Below are 15,994 nucleotides of genomic sequence, written 5' to 3'. Positions count from 1 at the left end.
ATCGGACGTTCCGATTGGTTGAATTTTTAGGGTACGAAACTTTTTCTCTAAATATCTTAGGCCTGGTCTACAATAGGTGTCGTAAGTTGTAAGCCGTAAGAATTGGCGAATCACAGTCGATTATTACAAAAATAATCGGCTATAATTGGTCAGTTCTTACGGCTTACGACTTACGACACGTATTGTAGAATGAACTTTAAAAATTCCCTATTAACGGCCAATCAAAACGTTTGGTGATGCTCGCGTTTCGAGCTCCTGGGTATCGATCACGTAACTTTTCCCCTAGAGTGAAAAGTGAAAAGTGAAAAATTAGTGGTGGTCCACAAATATTCATATTCATTAATATTTTATAAACTTTTATATATTTTTTAATACTGTTTACAATAACATGTGTAACGTTTTATTTAAATTTATTATTTGCTGCAGTTTACTTACCGATATAAAAGAATAAATTGACTCTCCAATATTTCAAAAGGATTAGATATATCGTGTAAAATTCTCCTTTGTATTCTTAAATTTCTTCTTTCTTCTTCTTTGTAATAGCCACCTGTAACTTGAAATAGCCACCATGCTGCAGCCATAATAAATATTAATAAATACCAATAAAAATACTAATATAATGCAATTCATGCGAAGACAGAAAAATTAATGCGCGCATGATCGACTGATTTTCAACGCAGTAATAATAATATTATATTCCGTATTCGTCGTGTCATTAGATTTTCATTTTTTCGCTAACAAGTTTAATGAAGAAAAGTTTACGTAAAAAGTGATGAAAAGTTTACGTTTCCATGTTTCCCCTAGTTGTATGATCACGGCTAAACAACAAAATTACAAAAAGATATTTTAAGAACATCCAAATGACGTTCTATCTTTTTTTAAATGTCTTTTAGACACACATATGATATTTTGGAGTATTTTGTGTTATCTGGGCGACTTCACGAGAAACTTTTCACTTTTCACTTTTCATTCTAGGGGAAAAGTTACGTGATCGATGGCCTGCATGCAACCGGCCGTAGTGAGATGCTTTATATCGAATATCTTACGATGTAAATCTGCCAGAACAATTGAATATCAATATTGTAAATTCGCCTTTATTCACTAATGGCTATTTTACATCTTCCTGTTAGGAGAATGATGTATGGGTACACCCTTCTACCTAAAGCTATATACCGAATTGAACTGAACATCTTCCTGTTGGCGTTATTACACGTTTTGTACCGGTGAACGTTGAGTTCTGAGCATTTTCCAACAGGTAATTTATTGTTAACTTTATTATCGTTAGTTTATTTGTACAATATTATTGTTGGCTTTTTGTTAATATAATGATATTTTATATTTCAAATAAACAAATGTTTACTTCTAAAGGATTTTTGAGCTTCTGTATGTCGTTTTTACACGTGCATTTTTAACCTTACAATATATAAAATTGTAAAACGTTTGTGCCATATAGCTGTATATACCTTGGGATAAGCTGAAGGCACAATGATCTGGGTTGATCACTATATCGGAAAAAAAATTGTAAAATTGTAAAACAATTTCCAAATCTTATTTCATTATATTTTTGTTCTTTCTAGCTGAAAATCTAAAAACAAAAATATAGTAAAACATTTGTATTTTTAAGCTTTGGATTTGATAGAGTTTATTATGTGAAGTATTCAGTATCACTAATACATTGTTGTAATTTATTTCTTCAAAAGTTTTTATTTTTGTAATCTTGTGTATATATATATATATACACGTGTAATAAAACTCCTGTTTAAGGGAGGATACTGCAGTGATACTGATCTTAATATATGTTGTCAAGGTTATTATTCTGAGCAACATGCAAAGTGTTTTAGCTATCCCTTGTTATTTATTAAAAAGTTATTAACGAAAGAAGTTTCATTAATTGAACATAATTTTTCAACACTATATATTTAGGTACAGTAAACTTTATACATATGTGAGTGGAGAAGAGATTTTGTATTCTTAGAAACATATACTGTCTATAAATATAAACAAAGCAAATATAATTTATTTATTGTACATACCAACAGCATATAATAACATATATATAGTCCAAGGCCCTATACAAAGTTTGGCAATTAAATTTTTTTAATGTTTATTATATAAAATTTGAATTTTGTATATCAATTTGTGCATTATTATTATTTGTGCATTATTATTTATCTGTGTTAGAATTTGTGTCAAAATCTGTTATTTTAGTATCTGTTATTTTAGTAATATATCTTAGTCTCATTGATTTATTAAAGCGAAAGATTTAATTGCCAAACCTAGGGGCCTTTGCTTTTCAGAATCTGTTAATTTAGTATATTCTATATTGTTCATTATATAGATTCATTAATTAGTATTAGTAAAGCATAGATTTATTAATTTAGAAATTAGTAATATGATTTTGATCAATGTATTAATGCTTTTTTTGAACTAATGAGTTCCATTGAATCAGTTAAATACAGTTTAAACAATTTTCTTTCACATTATTTCATGTTATTTCTAATATCTAAGAATATATTATATTATAGGATTATAGGATTATATTATAGGAAAACATTAAAACTTTTTCCTACTTATGAGACTTCTTTGTTTATAACTTGCTAATGATATATATATATATATATATATATATTATATATATTACTGGAAACTAATATATATATATATATATATATATATATATATATATATATATACAGGGTGCTAAATTTCAAACGTAACAGGTAAAAAATCTCGAAAACTATGAAATATTGAAAAAAGTTAAAACACATGTTCCATGATTTCGAAGGAGAAAGAGAATGGCATTATCAGTTTTTTATTTGGAGGGCATTTTCAAGGTCAGTTGAAGGTCAACTTAATTTTCTTAAATGGAAAGCTCAATTTTTATTATATCTTCTTTTTCTACCAATTAATTTTAACAACTTTTGTCTGAAACGTTTTTTTATTTGCCTAATATTTTTTGAAATATTTAAGGAAAAGTTAGTAACTTTTTCAACATTTAACTTAAGATATTTCGCTAACAGTTTGTCGAAAGAAAAAATAATATTAGACCTTTTTACTGTATTTACTATCAATAATATATTACTATAATAGTGCCCTAACTTTTATTAACTTATCGACCTTTGGAAATTTCAAAATTATTAAATTAACAAAAGTTAGGGCACTATTAGTAGTGATATATTCTTGATAGTAAATAAAGTAAAAAGGTCTAATACTATTTTTTCTTTCGACGAACAGCGAGATATCGTAAGTTAAATTATCGTAAGTTAAGTGAAAAAATTACCAAGTTTTCCTTAAATATTTCAAAAAATATTATGCAAATAAAAAGTGATTCAGACAAAAATTGTTAAAATTAATTGGTAGAAAAAGAAGATATAATAAAAAATTGAACTTTCTATTTAAAAAAATTAAGTTGATCTTCAACTGACTTTGAAAATGTCCTCAAAATAAAAAAATGATAATGCCATTCTCTTTCCCCTTCGAAATCATGGAACATGTGTTTTAGCTTTTTTTAATATCTTTCATAGTTTCCGAGATTTTTTACCTGTTATGTTTGAAATTTAGCACCCTGTATATAGTCAATGTAGTCAGATAAATATATATATATATATATATTAACTAGTTTTTATAATTAAGTTTTGTTGGTCTGTTTTAGATTCTAGTAAACAATGGCGAAAACATCTTCAGGACAAAATATAACAAGCCATATTACAAAAAAGTCCTTGTGTTTAATAAAAAATGGTTCGGTGAAGAAATATAAGAAACCTAAATTTAAAAATACACCTACTGGCAAGGTAACTTTAATAGATGATATGAAAGCTAAAAACAAAAATACTCCACAGAAAAATTTCCAGAAACTTGCAGGTGTAAAGGATGACCAAAATTTATTTAAGGGAAAGTTGAAACAATTAGAGGGAAAAGAAAATTCTCCAAAAGAGAAACAAATTCTAGAAGAAAAGAAAACTCCAAAGGGAAAGCAAATACCAAAACGCAAGCAAATTCCAAATGAATCACAAAATAAGCAAAGCAATAAGAAAATTAATGTAAAAGTAAAAAAAGAATTAGGAAAAGTCAGTGATTCCGACTCTGATTCTGACATTGATGAAGGAATTGTACCACAAGAAGAAATCAGTATAATAAATGAAGTATTAGATGAAGAAGAATCTGATGCTGATATCCCAGATATTTTTGGAGCAAGTTTAGGAGATGATTCAGATGTAGATGATTCAGATGTAGACTTTGGAAATGAATTCGATGAAGATTTTGAAGATGAAGAGGAGGAAGAAGATGAACAGGAAGAAGATGAAGATAGTGACGATAGTAAAGAAGAAGAGGATGATGATGATAGTGATGAAGAAACAACAATTGGACATTTGGGTATAAAAATGTTCAAAGGTATAAAATCAAATACCAAACACAAGAATTTGAAAACAAGTGAGGAAGATGATGATGATGATGATGATGATGAAGATGAAGATGAAGGTGAAGAAAATGACACTACAGAGATAAGTATAGGGGGGAATACTTCTGCATTTGAAAGTAATGAAGATGACGATGACGATGTTAAAGACGATGATGAAGATGAAAGTGAAGACGAAGTTGAAGACAAAACCTTTGAGGATGAGGAAGAAAGTACGGCACTTGGCTTAAAAGCACTTCTGGGGAAAACAATGACAGATGATGATGATGAGGATTTTGATGAAGAAGATGATGACTATGAAGATGATAGTGATGAAGAAGAAGATGAAAATGACAGTGATGAAGAAGAAGATGAAGACAATGAAGATGATAGCGAAGAAGATGAAGATGGCATTGCAGTAAAAATACAAGAGAAATCTACAAAAACAAAAGTAATTAAATCTTCTACTGGCAAAGATGCATCTGAAAAGAATGAGCAAGCAGTCAAAAAATCATTATCTCCTGAAGAACAAGAAGAAGTTGATAGAAAAACTATCTTTATCGATAATATTCCAAAAGAGACAAAAATAACAACTCTAAAAAAGGTATTTGGTCAATATGGACCTATTGATAATCTACGTTTTAGAAATATTGTTCCTAAGAATCCAAAAATTTCCAAGAAAGTTGCTGCTATAAAACAAGATATTCATCCAAAAATAGTTACTGTTGTAGCATACATTAAATATAAATCCGAAGAATCTGCAAAGAAAGCACTTTCTATGAATGGAAAAAAATTTGAAGGAAATTATGTGAATGTAAAGATTGTTGCTAAGTTAGGACAAGAGAAACACAATATTAAAAAGTCCATATTTATAGGAAATTTGAAATTTGGTACGTATAACAAAGAATTTATTTTAAAGTATCATTAAGTAAAAATTATTTTGTATGAATTAGTTAATTTTATGTCTTTAAAACTTTAGGCATGAACACCAACGATATTTGGGAGAATTTTAGTAAATGCGGAGAAATAGAATCTGTGCGCTTAATACGTGACAAAAAAACAGGACAAACTAGAGGATTTGGTTATGTTAACTTCAAGTCTGAGGATGCTGTAACTTTAGCTCTAAAATTAGATGGTGTTGAAATTAATAATCGGCCTGTAAGGGTACGAACATGTAGAGCACCATCAGAAAAATCGCAAAAATCAAACAATCAGAAAAAGGAAGGGAAACGAATTCTCTCAAATGAAAACAACGATAATAGACCATTGAAGAAATTTAAGAATTCGCGAAAAACATTTGCTGTAGAACGTCCAGTAAATATATTTCCTTCATTTATATTCTTCATATTAAAATTAGAATTAATATTATTGCATATGAGCTAATAATGTATTTTCTTTTACAGACTAAAGAAGAAGCAAAAGATAAGCAAAAAAAGTCACAGAAAAACAACACGAGTCTCGAAGGGAAAATCTCGAAGTCCTTCCAGGGTCAACAGGCCGACATGAAAGACAAGAAGAAGGGAAGCAAGTTTAATAAGAAAAAGAAAGAGATAGCAGGCAAACTCATAGCAAAATCGAAAAAACAAAAGGCTTGAATGACGTTATATAATTAAATTAATAACTACTACTATAAAACATTTTCTTTCGCACATACATACATACATAATTATTACTGAACTCAGTTATACTATATAAAATATTACTTAACACGTTGACTGTCACGGAATTTTTCACGATTCCGGTCTAAAAGAGCCAATTTGATTTAATCATGTTGTATTATTAAAAACTTTAATAATAGTACATAATAATAATCAAAAAGCTTAAAAAATGTTTTTTTTTTAAAACATTTTTTATTCTCTTTTCTGAGGTCATCTATTCATATTTATACTGTTATATTACGAGTTTCCTCGTAGCTGTACAAATATGGCAAGTAATGAAGGGACGAGATAACTCGTAGTAGGCGTCCTGTACCGCGATTCTGTAACTCGTTGTTGGAGTTAACGACACTTTCGTTATCGTTAACTCCAATAACGAGTTACAGAATCGCACCACTGGGCGAGTAAACAACCTACGAGATATCTCGTAGTTGGCAGTCAACGTGTTAAGAGAATGATTTATATCGCGTTTATTTTATTCAGAAAAAAGTACATCAGCGCATTGGTGCAGAATAGTATGTTCACAGGATAGAACGATCCTCTCCAATAGAAAATATTCGTTCACCATATATAAGCTCTGCACTTGTATATATGAATGATTTTATTAAGCTTTTTTTTTTTAATGTTAATATAACATGTATATCGTTAATACAGTTTAATACATGACAACAATATTCAACAAATTTCTCATTTCTAAAAATCCGCTTGTTTCGTTGATAACTTGCTAATCTTGCCGTGTAGTTTGTTTGGTAAGTTATGCATGTTGCTGGACGCGCACTTCGGGCAAAACCGTTTTGTATAAAATATACTGCAGCCCAAGCACACCGCATGTCCGCACGTGCTACAATCGCCGCCGAGGACCAAAACTTCACCCCTACTGGGTAAACTAAACGGATCTTTCATGACGTAACACTCTTCCAAGTAAACCAGCTGCCGTGCGAATGGTGGCCTCGTGCCTTTGTAGTCGTAGTGTTCTTTCAGGGAACAGAAGGAACACGCGAAGGTCCCGCCTGATCTCGGCGTCATTTGCTGACTCGCTACATTATCCTGTTCACCTCGTCCGCTGGATTCGCCCGCTGGCACGTCAACGGATTCTTCCGTCCTACAAATTAACAAGAAGTAGAGTCCAAACAAGTATAATACATGGCGTACTCTGTCGGTTTTTTAACATAATATCGCTTTGACTTTGATTTTATATGCTCTATATAACACACAATTCCATGTGACTATTATGATTCTCTGTGCCTTCGTAACGACAATCCGTCAATATAACATGCGATTTTCATCAGGTCCTCCTCACATCACTACGTATCTTTAGCAGAGATTGTCTCCTTCTGAGGCTCTTGAGGCCACCAAGCGGGTTTCGTCACTTTCACGTTCACACCCGCTACATTCAGCTGCTGAGCACTCAGAGATTCGTTGATACGCATCAAGCCCAATCCATGCTTCTCGGTGTAGCCCCGAAACTTTCCCACCACGTTGCCGGACTGATCGAGGATTTTCTCGTCGTATGACAGCGGTTTATCTGCGATGTTTTCAAACGTCAAGGGCATCAGCCGTTTCCTTACCACGCCAGTGTGATATGTGCGCGCCGTTAGTTCCTGACCGATGTAGCAGCCCTTGTGAAAGCTGACGCCATGTAGATAATCGCAATTGATCTCCAGAGGCAACGCTTTCCCGGGTGGCAGATCTTGCACACCTTCGCCCACTCCTAGTTTATATCGAAACGCTCTGTAGTCACTGGCGTTTTCCGATGAGATCACGTCGTCGTCCAAGTGCTTGATTATATCGTGTGTCCCGATATGCGACTCGGCTAAAATCCTTAGGCCTAGATCAGGTAGTCTGGGATCCTCGAAGATCATGATGTTGTCGACGAACTTGCTAGCTTTATTGTTTAGCGTGCCACACGGAAAGATCATCCCTTCAACCTTGCGTTTGCCATTCTCATCCAGCGCGGCCGATCCATGATCGAAACGGCTGCTTGAATCGAACATCGTCCAGATGTTGATTTTGTCACCTGTATGTTCCACGTCTATCTTTCGTTTCACGCGATACAATCTGAGGTGTCTTTGCAAAGACTCGGCGATTTGCGAGTCACATTCTAGGTAATACGAACTGCTTTTCTCGCTCTTGTATATTATAGCGTCGTACAACACTCGACCTTTGACGTTCAAGAACAAGGTGTAGATGTTGGAGGCACCTTCTTCCAGGTGCTTCATATCGTTTGTGATTAATCCTTGCAAGAAATCGGACGACTCATTGCCGCTCACATGTAGTAAGCATCGATCGTTTAGGCGTTCTAATATCTTGTGATTCGTTCGGGTGCAGCTGTGTCTGATCGTGTATTTTTGATAATCGTCGAGCCTTTTGCTTCGCTTGCACATTTGGGAAGCAAATCGGCTAACGCGGATAATCATTGTGGCGGGCATCAAGATTCGAAACAAACGTCTTATTTCTACGAAAAATACATGCAACCAATAGAACCGGTGTGCCACAGTCTAACAGGATCCTAACCTCTAAGCAATCTATACCTGCCTTACGTTATATAATAATATTGAAAGTGCAAAGATACCTGGTCTTACATTCTTTGAATCTTTATACACGACAAGCTGTAATCTATTCCATATATTTGACGAGTCATAAATCTGTGTGTCTATTTGGAGTCTTGAAATTGCATAACCTAACCTAAGTCAGTTTTATCAGAATGTTGGACGATTGAAGCATAGAAGCGTCGTCTACAATGGCAGTAAGCAGTAAGGCCTGGTCTACAATAGGTGTTGTAAGCTGTAAGCCGTAAGAACTGACCAATTATAGCTGATTATTTTTGTAATAATCGACTGTGATTCGCCAATTCTTACGACTTACAACTTACGACACGTATTGTAGATCAGGCCTGAGAAGTAAGCGTGAAAGTAAAGGCTCGTCTACAATAGCTGTAAGAGTAAGGCTGTAAGGTTGCAACGTAAGCTGTCAGCGAATGAAAATATTTCATTTCGTGTCTTGCAACCTTATAGCCTTACTCTTACAGCTAATGTAGACGAGCCTTAAGGCCTGGTCTACAATACGTGTCGTAAGTTGTAAGCCGTAAGAATTGGCGAATCACAGTCGATTATTACAAAAATAATCGGCTATAATTGGTCAGTTCTTACGGCTTACAGCTTACAACACCTATTGTAGACCAGGCCTTCGGGCCAGAGCACAGACTTCTGCATAACGCATAATACACAACGCATAAGAGAATCAACCAATCAGAGTTCTTCATTTCTGTCCTGAGGAGGGAAATGAAGAAAACTAATTGGTTTATTCTCTTATGTGTTATGTATTATGTGTTATGCAAGAACCTGTGCTCTGGCCCTAAGAAATGGACCAACCACAGTTGATTATTTTTGTCATAATCGACTGTGATTGGTTTATTTCTTACCGCTTACGCTTACTTCTTACTGCTTACTGCCATTGTAGACGACGCTAGACATAGGGCAAGAGCACAGGCTTTTGCATAACACATAATACATAACACACAAGAGAATAAACCAATTAGTTTTCTTCATTTCCCTCCTCAGGACAGAAATGAAGAACCCTGATTGGTTGATTCTCTTATGCATTGTGTATTATGCGTTATGCAGAAGTCTGTGCTCTGGCCCATAGGAATATAGGGACAGAGCATAAGCCCGTAAGATTGGCGAGGGGAGTTGTACTGAAATGCGGGGAGCGACTGTGCCTAAGTTTCATTGGCTATAGTAGTGCGCATATTCAGAGCATGTGATTGCAACGACTTGGCTGTCACTGGAAAATAGTAAATGTAACAAAATGATAAGAACCATTTACACTGATAGTATTTTGCAGAGGTTATGCATGTGTCTTTTTTTTCATAATTTCACTCAAACACAACTTCATACACATCTATGTATGTATCAAATACTTACACACGGCACATCCACCAATTAGATTTAGGCACAGTTTACCTCGTCGCACCGTCCCGCAATGGTTATCCCCCAGCAACTCTATGGCCTGTATTCATAGTCCGGTCTTATATTTAAGATCGTCTTAAGTCCATCTTCAGATGCTGTATAGATCATTTCATTGGCTACAAAATATCTGAACGTGTACTCAAGACGGTCTTAAATATAAGATCTGACTATGAATACAGCCCTATGCTCTGTCCTTATATTCCTATGTCTATGATCAACTTCTGCCGCACGGCAAGTGTTGCCGCGTTCACGTTGGCCTCGCGCCTCGCGACAACGCTCACTTGTTTCGCAACCGCCTACGGACGAAAAAATATTAAAACATTTTTATGGGAAATAAGATTTCTTAGAATTTAAATTTGCAAATATTTATTACATGTCACAATTGTATCTGTGAAATAAATCAGTAATTTATTAACTCGGCAGTATAACCGATAACGATGAATAGTAAATGATAAGTTTCGCGAGAGTCACATATACTTTTGCGATGAATCTCATTTTATTTATTTCCTTTATTTTAACAAAACGGTGATAATCACAATTATAGATAGATGATATCAGTCGCACGCATTTAATAAGGCGATTAGAATTGTTTCATCTTGCATTCTTTGTCGCCGTTACTTAGCTTTTCTAGTAGCCGTTTTAAGTGACAAATTTAAGAGAACATTACGATACATTTCGCAAAATGGATATAAAATAATTGTTGGTATAAAATACACTTTACAAAATTTACCTAGGTATATTGTATCGTGAGATTCACTGATGCGACCTTCTCTTCATTATTTTTCAATCAATATTCGTTTTTCCAGAAGTCATTTAACTCTAATCTAAGTAGTGACTTAATCAACATTTTCATTTCGCAGATTTAAACAATTTACTTTTCAGGAAAGAATTTTCAAAACGAATATGTATCTGTATGTGTTGTAAGTATGTGTTGTACAGATTTTAGCCTGATAAATAAATGTATGAAGCGTGAGAACGACTGAAAAGTGACATCGATACGAACCGATGGAATCTAAAAATTACCACATTCGTAGATGGGATCTTCAACGAAAGTGGGAAATGACGACAGACAAATTAGTTGCGACCTTTCAACGTCTAACGATTCTAACGATTGTATCGTATTACATGTTTATTCAACGCGTGAGTGCAGGATATGCGAGATGGATTATTCGGTTGTACAGTTTTATCCGGCAATAAATATATAGTTTCTACGTGTTAATAATATATTTTTAATTGGATAAAAGTATTCGCGCGGTACAAAAAGTACGGCATAGTTTTAGAAACATATGTGCGCGGCGGCGGCGGCTGTGCCAATCAATTAACCATAGCCAGTCTTCTTCTTCTTCTTCTTCTTCTTCTTCTTCTTCTTCGTCTAAAATTCCGACCACGGGTGACGCTAATTATACTCATACGGCAGCGTGGCGGACCGGCGCGTAAGTATTAACAATCGAATCGTGGATATCCGAAACGTCCACGATCGTATGAATTTGACGGAGCAGCGGTTCTCAAACCCTTTAATCGCATGTTTATCACTCGAACTTCTTTATCACGTAGCGCATCTCGCAATTCACAACAACGCTCTCGGAGCTAATCGGAAGAGCGCGGACTCACGACGAATCTCAGGATGACAGTTTGAGCATCGCTGCGCTGTTGAGCGGTCTTAAATACGATGTGTCGCGCGTCACTTATCCTCGTATACCCTATACTACACATCACCGCTGTTAAGAGGCGCGGTGTCACACCCCCTCGGACTACGTCGAAGTCCCTCCTCTCTTTTTTACACATCCTTTCGTTACTCGTATACAGTCCGGTCCGATCGGACCGTTATTACAGGACCATCACCAAGCCGTCGCTATTTACACCCTCGTTATTGCACGGTAAACGTTGGTGTCGAGACGCGGCGACTGCGAAGAAGGTCGCGTGTAATGATCACACGCTCAAATTACAATTAATCCCTACGGGCTAATAATAATGGTTACACATCGCGCTCTTCCGCTGTTCTACAATGTTCACACTACGATATCTACGATAAGAGGAGACTGGCCAGAACATGTGCAATTTATTATTGCTTTGGCTATGAAGTGTATAATAATATCTTAGTGTACCGGCTACCTCCGTGGGCATCTCTATAACATTACGCGCGTCAGCAAACGGCGAAGCGAGTCTCGTCCCTCACCGCAGAAAGCCCGTTTAAAAATTGCTCTGCGTTTTCTCTCCCCTCACCTTCTCTCTCTCTCTCTCTCTTTCTCTCTCTCTCTCTCTCTCTCTCTCTCTCTCTCTCTCTCTCTCTCTCTCTCTCTCTCGCGAACAGAAGTTACCGCGCCAAACCTGGCCTGCTTTTTTTCACACTCTCAGCTTTATATTCGCCGCAACGCTCGCACCAGTAACCCGAAACAGCTCTTTACGTTAAAATTTGCCGTGGACGAACGGCGAGGCAATATGACCTGCGCGCAGCAGACAGTGCTGGATCGTACCGAAATAAAAAACGCGGGCGTATCTGTCGTTCTGTAAAGAGTAACTTTGTTACTGCAACTGCCGTGTGCTTCGAGCGGCAGTAATCTCCATTTTATGGGGCTTTGGCTCTAAAGGGAAAAGCGCACGGGGAACAAAGCGGCCGATTAATCTTGTTCGAATAGTCGCTGCTGCCTCTCGCGGTGCTTTTCGCTTGCCACGGCTTCGACCGGCCGATTGGTTGGCTTGCGGTTGTTCCGATATATTCTCGAAGATTACGAAGAAACATTAATCGCTGTCGTAAATGCGAGGATTCGTGTTCCAGCGGTGGAGCAGAAAGCAAAATCCGTCTCGTATGTATATATACGACTTAACTGCGGTTGTACGATGTATTAAATGCGCGTACGCGCGGAACCATGCCGTTGACGTTCGTGTCGACGATCTCTCACGCGGCTTGCTCTTATCCCTTATGCTAAATTGCACTGTCGCTCTTTACACGCGGACCGAAACGCATTCGAATGAACGTTTTCAAAGGACATTCTCGTGCCGCGTGTCCGTTGATGCGGAGTCGCCGCTTCAATAGTGTCTCTTTAATCGTCAGAACTCAAAGTCCCCCTCCTCCCCTCCCCCCGATCTCGCCGCCGAGTATCTTGGTACGCCTTGGTCTTATCTCGGATTGATCTTCCGTCACGATCAAAGCCGAAAGTTGGTGTCTTCAATGCCTGACGTCCACTTCGTCCGTCGCTTGGTTCTCCAGCGTGCAGGGTCTGTGAAATTCTTGTCCTCTCTCGTGCAGCCATTTGTTCGCAACTGCAACGCGAAGAAAATAATGTGTAACTTATGAAACTCCAATACGACGCAGTTCGCTTTTATTTAACGTACCCCACTTCGATCCCGTGAGCACCGGGCAAGCGGCATGTCTGGTCTTGAAGTCACCCTCGCCGTTGGGCTTGAGATTGTACCAGAACGCCGCGCTGCCCTTCCGCGGCCAGAGCGAGATGTTGATGGCGGTAAACACGGTGCCGCCGCCTTGCTCGACGTCGCTCATCTGCAAATAACAGCCACGGTCGGCCACTACGAACTAGTACTATCGATATAACATGGGTATTTCTACAGCCGGATATTCGGGTGCACACATTTGCGGATGTTATTCAGGTCCTCAACCCATATTCATATTCATGAATATTGTCTCGGCAAACAGAAAATAATAACGAGCAAATAGTCACGAGTCTGCATGCGTTCGGTTGTTAGAAAAATCAATTTGTAACGTCTGAAATTAACTCGGACCGCGCTAAAGTTGATACAGCATTGTTACAGATAAATAAATAATCATTACAAGTATATATAATATATTATTAAATATTATCGGGGATAAAAATAAATAAACTACATACAGGGTGTCCGGGATCTTTTGGAAACGAAAAATTGTGAAGATTAATCAGATCGAACTGAGAAGAAAAGTCAAGTAGCATTTTGCAAAAATCGCAATAGTTATTAAGTTATTAATGATTGAAAATGATCACATCTAGAAGCTTTTTTAATTGATAACTTGAAAATTTGTGTACTTATTTGCGAAATGATAAAAGACCTTTTGTTCAGAATGATCTAATCTGTAATTATATGACGGCTGTCATGTTGTGCCTAGCGACAGGTTCAAGATTCAGGGTTCAAAGTTCAATATATTCATATCTATCGCTAGACACAATAGCCGTCATATAATTGTAGATATAGTCGTAGATTAGGTTATTCTGAACAGAAAGGTCCTTTACCCATTTTGCAAATAAATCATGCAGGATCGTCGAACACTTACATAATATAGAACCGTGGCGATCCTGTTGCCGGTTCCAAGGCTCTTGAACGCATTTGTCTCTTCTTTCTGGAAAAGCGCAGGAAAATCGTGTCGTTATTTATCGTGGAAGAAGAAAAGAGAAATCGCGCGCTGCACGAGCGCGACTCACCCTAGCGAAGTCGAAATGCGGCTCGTAGTGGCCGCCGATGCCATAATTGACGACCTGGAGCTCCTCGGCCGTCTCGACGGACATGCTCGTCATGTGCTCCACGCGCTTGCTCACTGCCGCCACGTGCTTGTGCTCGTGTTCTTGCAGCCAGGCGCTCTTGCTGATTCGATAGTTTGCAATCTCCAAGGCGCCGGTCTTGTAATTCTGCACCGTGGCGCGCTTAAACTGCAAACAAACGCAATCGCTGTTACTTCAGGAATCCCCACAATCTCGCCGCGAGCATCGCGAGAGAGACGCGCTGTTCAAATGGCGGGGCTGGGCGAGGAGCTGCGGGGTAGACGGCGAAGCAGCGATATTTTCGTTTCAGCTTGGAGATAATTTTCGCGGGACAGCCAATACCCTCATTACGCGCTACGTGTTCGAATATATTTACCCTGGGTTGCGCCATGCGCTTGATCGTCTCGATCTCCTCATCGTAGATTACGTTGTGATAAAAAACTATCCTGGGATCCAGATAAGCCTCCTCCTCCTTGAACGGCGCGATCTTCAGGAAAGGAATTCCACGGTCAACGTAACGACACTTGAGATTCTTCTCCACCTCCAGCGGGATAGATACCTCGCCGCGACAAAGCATCTCGTATCTCTCCCTCTCCGTCATCTCCTCCCACGTTTTCACCCTTTCCTCAGCGACAGTGAAATTCTGCAAGCAATAATGAACTTTATATACGCTCGTGCGAGCAGAATTATGTATCTTCAAAAAAAAAAAAAAAAATACATATATATGTATACACAAGTTGACAACAAATTCCTCCAGTTCGCCGTTTAACGATCTTTCCTAAAATACGGGCATTAAACGCGTTTAATTCCTCGGGTTGAGAGTCAGAGCCGTTAATCCGGACGATTTAATAATGATTTCACCTGTTCCGGTATCGCCGTGTCGTCCTGCCCGTCCTCACCCCGCTTCTTCTTCGACTGACTGGCCTTGCTTTGGATCTCCTTTTGGTAGTACGCACGGTTTCCCAGCGCTCTTTCGTGCGTCGGCACCAATTCGAGCAGCTCGTTCGTCATGCTCAGAGCGCGGGCGACGTTACCTAGTCGACGGTAAAGATGGAATAACGTATTTGCGACGGCCCGCCGTTATGTTAGCGTTAAGGGACAGCACGAGTGCCGAGCGCGAGTGTGAGTTGTTTCTTTAAAAACATCCCCTTCCGCCGCCCCCCGTCCCCAAACACGCGTCCCACGACATGCATATATAATACCCAGGGGTTAGAACCTTGCATGTAAGTGGAAAACGCCAAGTACTCCAGGATGTCGGGCTTCGAGGTGGTGGTGGCGTTCTGTTCCTCCTGCAGACGGTCCATGGCCTCTTGCATCCACAACACCGTGTGATAGTAGTCGCGATTGTGATAAGACTGCCGGCCCAGCTCGAAGCAGTCGCTCGCTGCAACGTGAAATCGTCATCGCGTGTAACGCGAGAAACGCGCGGCAGAAGAGGAGCAAGGTCGCCGGACGCGGGACTGGATTCCCACTGTCACGCGAAGAGTGATCGGTTGGATTGATCGTGAA

The 15,994-nt window shown here is 38.1% G+C and overlaps 4 protein-coding genes across 8 annotated transcripts in view; 1 reads left to right on the top strand and 3 right to left on the bottom strand.

The window, feature by feature from the left end:
* Window positions 1-1,127: 1,127 nt before the first annotated feature.
* LOC105192501 (nucleolar protein 12) lies at window positions 1,128-6,725 on the top strand. Of its 2 annotated transcripts, none has more exons than XM_011156671.3 (4): window positions 1,128-1,255; window positions 3,653-5,286; window positions 5,376-5,710; window positions 5,800-6,725. In XM_011156671.3, exons 2-4 carry the CDS (start codon window positions 3,666-3,668, stop codon window positions 5,989-5,991), a joined length of 2,148 nt encoding a protein of 715 aa, XP_011154973.1. In that variant the 5' UTR covers window positions 1,128-1,255; window positions 3,653-3,665; the 3' UTR covers window positions 5,992-6,725. The 2 variants fall into 2 exon arrangements, with proteins under 2 accessions (XP_011154973.1, XP_011154975.1); XM_011156673.3 differs by having other exon boundaries at window positions 3,643-5,286.
* On the bottom strand, window positions 6,640-8,778 carry LOC105192503 (cysteine-rich DPF motif domain-containing protein 1). 2 transcript variants are annotated; one of them, XM_025299564.1, is made up of 2 exons: window positions 8,624-8,778; window positions 6,640-7,153 (listed from the first exon to the last, which is right to left on the bottom strand). In XM_025299564.1, the coding sequence occupies exon 2, from the start codon at window positions 7,075-7,077 to the stop codon at window positions 6,745-6,747; it is 333 nt and encodes a 110-aa protein (XP_025155349.1). In that variant the 5' UTR covers window positions 7,078-7,153; window positions 8,624-8,778; the 3' UTR covers window positions 6,640-6,744. The 2 variants fall into 2 exon arrangements, with proteins under 2 accessions (XP_025155349.1, XP_025155351.1); XM_025299566.1 differs by lacking the exon at window positions 8,624-8,778 and adding an exon at window positions 7,620-7,772.
* Window positions 7,103-8,782, bottom strand: LOC105192502 (putative transferase CAF17 homolog, mitochondrial). The gene is made up of 2 exons (XM_025299563.1): window positions 8,634-8,782; window positions 7,103-8,506 (listed from the first exon to the last, which is right to left on the bottom strand). Exon 2 carries the CDS (start codon window positions 8,478-8,480, stop codon window positions 7,356-7,358), a length of 1,125 nt encoding a protein of 374 aa, XP_025155348.1. The 5' UTR covers window positions 8,481-8,506; window positions 8,634-8,782; the 3' UTR covers window positions 7,103-7,355.
* Window positions 8,783-12,561: 3,779 nt separating this feature from the next.
* PH4alphaEFB (prolyl 4-hydroxylase subunit alpha-1) overlaps window positions 12,562-15,994 on the bottom strand; it is an 88,326-nt gene continuing 84,893 nt past the window's right edge. For all 3 annotated transcript variants that reach the window (XM_019845681.2, XM_019845683.2, XM_025299567.1), the window contains exons 5-11: window positions 15,702-15,869; window positions 15,347-15,519; window positions 14,862-15,128; window positions 14,429-14,653; window positions 14,281-14,346; window positions 13,353-13,518; window positions 12,562-13,280 (exon numbers count right to left, since the gene is read on the bottom strand). In XM_019845681.2, coding sequence (XP_019701240.1) covers window positions 13,186-13,280; window positions 13,353-13,518; window positions 14,281-14,346; window positions 14,429-14,653; window positions 14,862-15,128; window positions 15,347-15,519; window positions 15,702-15,869 — 1,160 coding nt within the window. In that variant the 3' untranslated portion in view covers window positions 12,562-13,185. The remainder of the gene's footprint in view (window positions 13,281-13,352; window positions 13,519-14,280; window positions 14,347-14,428; window positions 14,654-14,861; window positions 15,129-15,346; window positions 15,520-15,701; window positions 15,870-15,994) is intronic.

Source organism: Harpegnathos saltator, unplaced genomic scaffold, assembly GCF_003227715.2.
Source record: "Harpegnathos saltator strain DR-91 unplaced genomic scaffold, Hsal_v8.6 scaffold285, whole genome shotgun sequence".
Lineage (NCBI taxonomy): Eukaryota > Metazoa > Arthropoda > Insecta > Hymenoptera > Formicidae > Harpegnathos > Harpegnathos saltator.
The sequence above is the reverse complement of the archived record's forward strand: the minus strand, read 5'-3'. Positions and strand labels throughout refer to the sequence as shown.